The sequence below is a fragment of the Babylonia areolata genome, chromosome 27 (genome assembly GCF_041734735.1).
Source record: "Babylonia areolata isolate BAREFJ2019XMU chromosome 27, ASM4173473v1, whole genome shotgun sequence".
Lineage (NCBI taxonomy): Eukaryota > Metazoa > Mollusca > Gastropoda > Neogastropoda > Buccinidae > Babylonia > Babylonia areolata.
The window spans coordinates 6984625-6994624 of NC_134902.1; the positions used below are offsets into that span (position 1 = coordinate 6984625).

Below are 10000 nucleotides of genomic sequence, written 5' to 3' on the forward strand. Positions count from 1 at the left end.
AAACAAAATCAGTGAGAAGGACAAACAAAATCAGACAGACAGAGGGACAAACAAAATCAGAGAGAAGGACAAACAAAACCAGACAGACAGAGGGACAAACAAAATCAGAGAGAAGGACAAACAAAACCAGACAGACAGAGGGACAAACAAAATCAGACAGAGGGAGAAACAAAATCAGACAAACAAAATCAGACAGACAGAAGGACACACAAAGTCAGACAGACAGAGGGACAAACAAAATCAGACAGACAAAGGGACAAACAAAATTAGACAGCCAGGCTGAGGACAAAGAAATTCAAGCTGAAGGACGAACAAAATCGAAGAGGCGGACAAAGAGGGACAAACAAAATCAGACAGACAGACAGACAGACAGACAGAGGGACTAACAAAATCAGACAGACAGACAGACAGACAGACAGACAGAGGGACGAACAAAATCAGACAGACAGACAGACAGACAGACAGAGGGACGAACAAAATCGAAGAGGCGGACAAAGAGGGACAAACAGCACGAGAACCAACATGGAAACCGAGAGAAAACACGGGCGACAACCGGTCACCCCAGCTTACCAAAGCAAAGCAGTAGTCAATGCGGCCACAACACGAGCACGATTTCTCATCGGGATCAGTCACCACTTTCGATTTCGGGTTCACCTCCACTGAAGGCATGGCGAGTAGGAACAAAAACAACCTGCAATTCTTCAACACGTTGCCGACGTTGATTGGACAAGCCCACCGCACCCACCGGCACTGATTGGACGAAATCTAAGAGGTTTTGATTGGATGGTCAGAGTACCAAGGCGCTGATTGAATAAAGGAGACGATGGCGTTGAATGGCTGGTCACAGTGTCATTGCCTGCCGCTGACGATATAACACGCTTGCTGGTTGGTTCACTAGACAAACAGTTAGATTGGTCTTCTTCTTCAGCCTGCACTCTCTCTCTCTCTTTCTCTCTATTATCATTATTATTACCACAACCACTACTACTACTACCTGATGACCTACGTTTAAATATTCGTACAATCGCTTGTAAGTAAAAGAAACCGAAGCAAAAAACAGCTGTTTCCGGCAAAATTCTGAGGGAACAACTCTGACATGGAAACAACTCTTGAATCAGCTGAACCTCCAACACAACTGGAAGCTCACTGCCTCAGAGAAAGGTGAAGGAAACACAGAAGGAAATACAAGTACCCAGGACACAAACATCACTGACACTATGCCTTTCCCGGCAAATAACACCACCGTGTTTTCATTTCTCGTATATAATCCGGAGACAATGTCAAAAGGTTCACGTGTAAAAATATGTATATTAATGGAGGGGGGCGGGGGAATGGGGTGGGGGTGGGTGTGTGCTTAAATACACATTTCACTGTTCTCACTTTAGTCTAAGAATGGCATACTCTCCTCCACACCACAACTGTTCCCATTAAAGACAAATAAAATATATAAATAAATAAATAAACTCTTTTCGACATTTCTTTCCACCCCTTTCAAACAACAAAATGAAGCACATTAAGTTACTTTTCAAAAGGTAATATATATATATATATATATATATATATATATATATCCCTACTATACTATCGGATTCCTTTTTATTTAAGAGGGTGGGGCCAGTTTTAGCTGAAACTGCAAGGCTGGTAAAATTTTGCACAGGCCTTAAACACCATGACTAATCCCCCTTTGTCTCTCTTTCCTGAGAGAAGTGTTTACATAAAGGTTTTAAAAAAGACCGTAGAGATTCTACACAGCTCAGCCATTTTTGTGAGGCAGTTTCCGGGGATAGTGTGCTCACGTGCACAAGCAGGTGAACAAACACACTCTGTCTGTATAATATAATTATATACAATGCTGTGCACTGTGTTCTGGAAGCATTCTGTCTTGCGGCATTGACCTGACCCAGCTTCTTGTTTCCGCGTTGTGGTTTTGCTGTCTTCTGTTGCGTTGTTCCTGGCCACAGTGCGGTAATCCTTGTTGATGTGCGATAATCCTCAGTACTGTGCGATAATCCTTGTCCCTATGATAACCCTTAATCACTCTCCGATAATCCTTATCACTGTACGATAATCCTTAGTACTGTGCAATGATCCTTTATAACCCTAAATCACTCTCCGATCAACCTTATCACTGTACGATAATCCTTAGTACTGTGCAATGATCCTTCTCATTGTGATAACCCTTTATCCTTGTTATAACCCTTTATCACTGTCGGATACTCCTTATCACTGTACGATAATCCTTATCACTGTTCGATAATCCTTTGTACTGTGCGATAATCCTTGTCACTGTGGTAACCTTTAATCACTCTCCAATAATCCTTATCACCGTACGATAATCCTTGTTACTATGCAGTAATCCTTGTCATTACGATAACCCTTTATCATTGTGCCATAATCCTTACAACTGTACGATAATGCTTAGTCCTGTGCGATGATCCTTGTCACTATCAGAACCCTTAATCACTGTCTGATAATTCTTGTTACTGTACTTTAATCCGTATCATTGGTCAATAATCCTTATCATGGTACGACAACCCATATCTAAGTAAGATAATCCTTATCACTGAAAGAAGTTCATGAACGATCATTCTCATTAGTGAAATAATCTAAATCACTGTACGATCATCCTTAGCACAGTAAGACAATCCTAATAACTGTACGATAATCCTTAGCCACTCTAGCAGAAATCACGTGATTATCCACAGCCACTCCCAGGAGAGGAAACGAGATCATGCCAGCATCCTTTTTATAACTCAAAGGCGAAAAAAATCATGGCCGTTACCACAGCCTCCAGATTCAATAAGTAAATTTGACGATACAGTGGCGTTGTTGTTCTAATTCCTTTATTAGTTATTCTCCAGTGAAAAAAATCGAATGAAATCGTTTGTTTATAAATCGACCAGTATGTCACACTCGGCACAACCACCACTAAAACGAACACACTCCAGTCCCCAAAGTTAAGACAAAAGGCAGAATTTCGTTCTCAGCACTCTCAGTTCCAAAAGGCAGCCCTTCACTGCACCACGGAGACGGACGGACGGGAGGACGACGATGCACCGTGAAGAACCCTCTCATAAATTTATGGGACTCGGGTCGTTGTGTGATGTGAGGGCCAGCCAGCACGCAGCCTTGCCTACCCCCACAGTCCCTCCCTCACAATCCACAGACGATGCCAACCAGCATGGCTTACCGTCTGCCGGTAGCCCGGAACAGTGCTACTCTTTCAGCAACTTTCTTCGGGGAAATAATTATCCATGGCCCCCGTCCTATCTCTCTCGCAGGTAGCCTATATCTGTTGTTTGTGTGGAGAAAGCATGCCTGTCAGAGTGTGGCCATGTGGCGAGGTGAAGGAAGGGGGAAATCAAAAGCTTTCATCATCTCCTTTTTACCTGTGTGCCGGTCTTGCAGACAGGAGACCTTGCTATAATGCATTATTTTGCTCTTGGCAAAAATGCATCATGCTTCCTTCCTTTGCGTTTACGTGCTGGTCCCTCCTTACAGTGCATGTGTTTCAACAGCATCACGTCTTTCTCCTTTGTTTAAAAAAAAATCTGCTCACTTCTGTTTGCTGCTGCAGTATATTTATGTAAATAATATTTATCATCAAGCCTTTCCCATTTGTTTACAATGCATTTCTATTCCCATCTGTTTCTTCCATTGTGTTTGTTTCTACGGTATTTTTATCCCCCCCCCACCCCCCCACCAACCCTCCTCTGTCTCTTTCTCCATTATTCCCTTTCCAGCATAAGCTCAAAGCCACTGAGAACTGTGAGCATAAACAATAATGCTTAAAGTTATTTAACTGCTGGTGGATTGTAAAGTTGGAGAGACAGACATAACAAAAAATAATGTTTGCAAATGTTAAAACTGCAACTCCACATCACAAGAAGCTCTTCGTGTGGTAATTCTGGTTACCTCAAGACACTCAAAAACTGGGTTAACTTAGAAATAAAATTATACTACAGCGTACTTCAAGGTTCAGACTAACGTCTTTATCAAACATTACAGAAGAATACTAACTTCGTTAGAGTCTGATCAAACCAATCTTAGCTCAATACCCTAGAGGACTATGCCAAAGACCCCAAAATGCAAAGGGAACCTTCAAGGTTTATACAGAAGCAGCCCTGTCCAACGCTGAATAATATTCTTCTGTGTTACCGGTTTCTTCCCTTTTTTTATGACAGCGTCAGCCGTTCTCTGTAAGCATAACCTGTCTACTCTATCTCCCAGCCTGTAGTATCAGCATTATCTGAAGAGCCGGAATAGGTTTCCGCGGCATTACCTTATGTATGTTGTGCATTTTTCAGGGTAAGGGGAAGTTTAGCAGAAGTAAAAACAATACTGTTTCAAGCTCCTCCTTGTCCCTATCCGCTGGTAAGGAACAAATTGCGGTTTGGAAAGATACTGTAAGTGTAAACATAATGCTCGTGTTTGAGATGCCTTTCGTGGAAAAGTGATAGGAGGAGACATGGCGAGAGAGAAAGTTGTCTACCATCAGGAATGCGTGGAAGAAATTGGGAAGAGAAGAAGAGAAAAGAAGAGAGAGAGACAAACAGACAGACAGACAGACAGAGGCAGAGAGAGAGAAACAGAGAGAGAGATTTCAAAATAAAAGTAAAGAGTATGAGTTGGGATGGTTGGGGTGCGATAAAAGGAGAATGATGAGACAGACAGACAGACATACAAACAGATAACTAGAGAGAGGGAGAGAGTGTGTGAGACAGAGGAACAGAAAGACACACACAAAGAGACAGAGACAGAGAAAGGGGTGGTGTGTGTGTGGGGGGGGGTGGGGGGGGAGAGAGAGAAAGAGACAGACAGAGACAGAGACTTACAGACAGAGAGGAGTGAACGGTAAAAAGGACAGAACAAGAACCATGCTAAGGCAAACAAATTAACTCGACCAAGTGATGAGTGAAGGGGTTGTCAGTTCAAACCTCACAAGCAGCCAAAAAAATCAACGTGGGATCAGCATTCGTCCCCAATCTGCTGGTATTTAGGACTCAGTGTGTAAAAAGCTTCTTTCAGTGAAATGTGGACAATCGTCTGCATTTCCGCCCCCACCCTGCAGGTGTTTGGATGTGTGTCACACCTGGACATTTCGACACAAAGAAGAAAGGAGAGGGCCGAAAAACATTTTTTTCTAAAACGAAAGAAAGAAAGAAAGAAAAAAGGGGAAAATTAAAGAAATAAAGGAAAGAGAAAGGGAAAGAAAAACATACACGTCTTACCTAACGACACAATGATTCGACGATCACAGCAGTCGATTATAGGATGCGACGTACAGTCGTATCCGGGTGAAAAACAACGGGAAAAGGAAAGAAAGAAAAAAAAAAGAAAAAAAGAAAAAAAGAAAAAAGAAAAAAACATACACTAATATTAACTTTGCATACTTTAATCGTACAACGTAGAACTAAAACTAAGATTAAAAACTATCATCATTATTGTATGCATGATAGTCGTGTCCGACTATGACCATCACAACAGCAGAGGAGGCAACTGCTGTCCCGACTGCCTGGGCTAAAGTTTGATTACAGTGGATAGTGTCGTACCCAAGTTACACCCCCCACTCTCTCGGCCAAGAGGGCTTTAGGACAGTCGGCGTTGGGATGGTCCCCAAAGGCGAGCTAGCCCCCAAGGCTGCAGCACTAAGAGCCAGTGCAATCTATGTGACAATCCAGCGTACATACAGGCCGCACGAATGTTTGCTGAGTTGGGGGGGGAGGCTAATTACTTCAGATCTGAACGCCTTAGTTATAATCCCCAGCGTCACACCTGACCCCCACATGCCGGGGAACGGCACGCCCAGAACCAACACTGAAACCAGGACAGGGGTCAGGGCCCGCCTGGCGTGTGGGGTACGTGGGGCTTAGGTCCTGGGGTACAACATCCACCCCAAAACCTTCCTCTCCCTCTCTCAGTCCATCTGTCTGTATGTCTCTCGCTCTCTCTCTCTCTCTCTCCTGTGATAAAACCATCACCCCAAAACTCTCCTCCCTCTCTCTCCAGTGTTAAAAATCCCACCTCTAACTCCCCCCCCCTTCACCTCTCTCTCCACACCATTTCTCCCCCATATCGCTAATGCAAATGAAATTGAAAACAGAACCTCGTTGTTTACGGCACTGCTGTACAGTGTGCGTTCTGGGTGGAGTGCAGAGCAGTGAAGGGAACAGCTCAGTGGACATTTGTGTGTCGACTGTTCAGTGCCAGTTCCTCCCTTTGCTTCAAGGCAGCGTTGTTCCCGTCTTTCTTTCAGCTGAAGATTTCCGATTACAACCCCGTCCTCAAACCATATATATATATATACCTTTCATTTACAAACGTCATTTATTATAAATCATCTTTTTCTATCCACACTACCCGTCCATCTCTCTCTGTTGCAAATGAAATTGGAAACAAAACCTCCTTGTGTAGGGCACCGGTGTGTGGTCTGGTTGTGAAAGAAAGAAAGAAAGAAAGAAAGAACTGCACAGTTTGTTATTTCCACAACTACTGTCTGGAGCCAGTTCCCCCACCCCACCCCACCCCCCCTTCCCCCTATTGCTCCAAGGAAGCGTTGTTCCCAACTATCAGCAGAAAATTTCCGATTACAACCCTCTACTCAAACCTGATTTCGTTTACAAACTTTATTCATTTTATTTTTCTACGCTGATTAAGCTTACAGCTTCCGTTTTTGTTTTGTTTTTTTTTAATTTTCGGTCGACGTAACTTGCAATTTATCGTTCAGCACCAACCACGTTGTTCGCTTGAATTACAAAACATTGTTCCCAGACTGAAAATGCATTAGGCTGCTGTCTTTGCGTGTCAAACCAATGACGATTACCATTTGTTTAAATCGAAATTTACTTTCGTTGCAAGAATCCTTGCAACACATAGAACACATAGCCATGTTTCTACGTAAATTAATCCAAAGAAATTCAGAATCCACCCATCTGTTCTCGAGTGTTTGCTATCCACACAACACATGGCGTGGAGGAGAAGGAATTTTTGTTTAACGGCCCGTCACACATACCGGTGACTGTAGATAAACATGACGTGGCGACCTGATGAATACTATGGTACACTTTGCGTCTTACAAGGTTAAGGGATCGTAGCAACGTCATTTATCCTGTACTTTCCACTTACAAACTCTCTCTCTCTCTCTCTGCGTCTCTGTCTCCAACACAAACACTCTTCTTCTTCTCCTTCTTCGTTCGTGGGCTGCAACTCCCACGTTCACTCGTATGTACAAGAGTGGGCTTTTACGTGTATGACCGTTTTTACGCCGTCATGTAGGCAGTCAAACTCCGTTTTCGTGGAGGTGCATGCCGGGTATATTCTTGTTTCCAAAACCCACCGAACGCGTTGCGTAATTACGGAATCTTTATCGTGCGTATTTATTTTTCTGCATGTGCAAACACATAAAGGAGGTTCAGGCACTAGCGGTTCTACACATGTGTTGGCATGGGAGGTCGGGAAAAAAATCTCCACCCTTCACCCTGGCACCGTGACGGGATTTGAACCCGGGACCCTCAGACTGAAATAACCACTCGGATGGTCTCTCTCTCTCTCTCTCTCACACACACACACACACACACAACTGAACTCTCTCTCTCTCTCTCTCTCTCTCCCCGAAGAAGGTAAGACCCCCTAGCGGTGTGTGTCTAACATTTCCACCCACCCCTTCTCCGTGGAATGTTCACACCGACCTTCGCGAGGACCACCACGGCAAGATGAACACCAACAAACAAGGCAGAACAAAGGTCACATACAAGTCTATGGCTCCACCGGCGCCCAATGACCACCTCCAGGCCGTAAATAACCTGTCTTTTATTCACTTTCGACTGCAAGCCGTGTTCTCCGTTTCAGCAAGGTATAATAGTCCACGTGCCGCCGGCACTGTGCTTTGTGATCGCTGTGACTGGGTAGAGAGCATGGTACGTGACTTAATCCATGGGCTCAATGATCGTAGTTCTTTCTAGTGACTGTAGACCGTAAATTGTCTGCCCTTTGTTGACTGTCCTTCGCGGCACAGGCCATTACGGAGTTTTGTCGTCTCCGTTACAATGGGTTTGGAAATTTACGTATTCATCGGCACTGCCCTGTTTTGCATTATAATACGGCTGTGGGGTTGGTGTGCATTGTGCTGAAGGCTTACAAGTATAGATATCCCATTGTATCAATATTGCTTTTGTGTTTTATTGCAACAGATTTCTGTGTATGGAATTGGGAACGCTCTCTCTCTCTCTCTCTCTCTCTCTCTCTCTCTGTGTGTGTGTGTGTGTGTGTGTGTGGTGAACGCCAAAGTACGTGTTAGCACCATCCATTTTGTCTTAATGAAAATGAATTTTGCCAGATAAAAACTTTGCTGGTGCAGTAGTTTATTTTCTTGAGCTAAACGAATACCTCACGATGAGCACCACTTCCCGTCTCATCCAAACATCCAGCACCCAGACCACTGCTCCAAGTCTAACGGAAAGGGAAGACAATCAATTCCCGACACGTTGGCTACAAGAGACGGACTCGAACCTGGGATACGTCGCTTCCCACATATTCAGTGCAGCACTGTTAGGCCCGATGCCACTCCCAAATTAAATGAAATCCTATTCAGTCAACATCGCTAAAGCTAGATTTGACTTCTTTTTAACTGCCATACATTAATTATGCACAACAAAGCAAGCTTAAAAAGAGAGGAATGGAGAGAGAGAGAGAGGGAGAGGAGGAGACAAAGAGAGAGGGAGACAGAAAGAGAGAGAGGGGGAGGGAGGGTGAAAGAGAGGGAACAGGGTGAAGGCTGAAAGAAGAGGGAGAGGGGCAACGCGAGAGGTTGTGAATTCCTGCAAAAGTTTTGCTTTCTGTGGTAAGCTTCACTGCATCCAGTGGGGCAGTGGGACAAGGGAGATAATATAACTAATTATCACAATCAATTGCGTGACCCAGTCATAAGTATCCAATTAATCATCATCATCGCCATTAGGACGGCAATAAAAACTACTTGAAGCAGAATCATGACAACTGGTTATAGCACACTGAAGCACTACTACAATCATGGCTCTACAGATGTTGATGGGATCAGCGACGAAAATAGCTTACGATACTTAAGACAGACAGAGAGTGGTTCAAAGGAACCTCTGGTCCATATTATATATGGTGTGTAGTGGTGTGGGGGCTGTTACAAAAAGAAAATATAAACCTGTTGGAACACTGCTCAGAAGTGTAATCTGTCAAAGCCATGACCCTAAATGTTGACATTTTGGGACACACAGAGGCACAGACAGAGGGAGATGGAGAGAGAAAGAGAGCGAGCAACACACAGAGAGACGACAGAGAGAGAGAACGACACAGAGAGAGAGAGAGTGTGTGTGTGTGTGTGCTAAGCCGGCCCCTGTGGTGTAGTGATGTGAGAGGGCGTGATAAGACTCCCAATACATACAGAGCCAAAGTGACAGGTGTCACCATAGACTGTGTGGATTACCGCCAAAGTTCTCGTTGGTGTCAGAATTCACACACCGTTCACCACCTGTTCTCCTCTTCTCTAATTACCAGTCAGTAAATAAAACAACATCATGCATAATTATATGAATGAATGAGTTATAAATGAACATAAACAGATGATCAATCAACTGACAACCAAGCTGGTATATGAATAAATAAGTACAGAAATAAATAGTAAGAGGTAGAATAAAAGAATATTAGTAAATGTCGATTTACATGGGGTAAAAGAGGCGACGTATCGAGCCACAGGCTCTTTTTCAGACACATGACAACATATAAATACTCGGAAATAAATATAAATAAAATGAACATATCAAGGGAGGTACAGAACATGCCATGGTGTCTTTAGCTAACATACATGGAGCTCTCTTCTGGTCCATATTTCAGTTTCAACTTATCTGATTATCTCCGTTTCTGCTCCTATGTTGTGTGGATGGATGGATGGGGTGGGGTGGGGGCGGAGCAGGAAGTGAAGGATGGAGGGGGAGGGAGCAGACAAACCACAGGTATGCGTGTGGAGGGAGGG

The 10000-nt window shown here is 43.9% G+C and overlaps 1 protein-coding gene across 5 annotated transcripts in view; it reads right to left on the minus strand.

Moving 5' to 3' along the window:
• LOC143301616 (dihydropyrimidinase-like) overlaps positions 1–10000 on the minus strand; it is a 151342-nt gene that overhangs the window by 43554 nt on the left and 97788 nt on the right. Inside the window, exon 1 of one of the 5 annotated variants that reach the window (XM_076616017.1) lies at positions 571–684. The exons of the other annotated variants lie outside the window; for them this stretch is intronic. Coding sequence (XP_076472132.1) covers positions 571–669 — 99 coding nt within the window. The 5' untranslated portion in view covers positions 670–684. Of the gene's footprint in view, positions 1–570; positions 685–10000 lie in introns of those variants that run through there. 5 annotated transcript variants of the gene reach the window in all.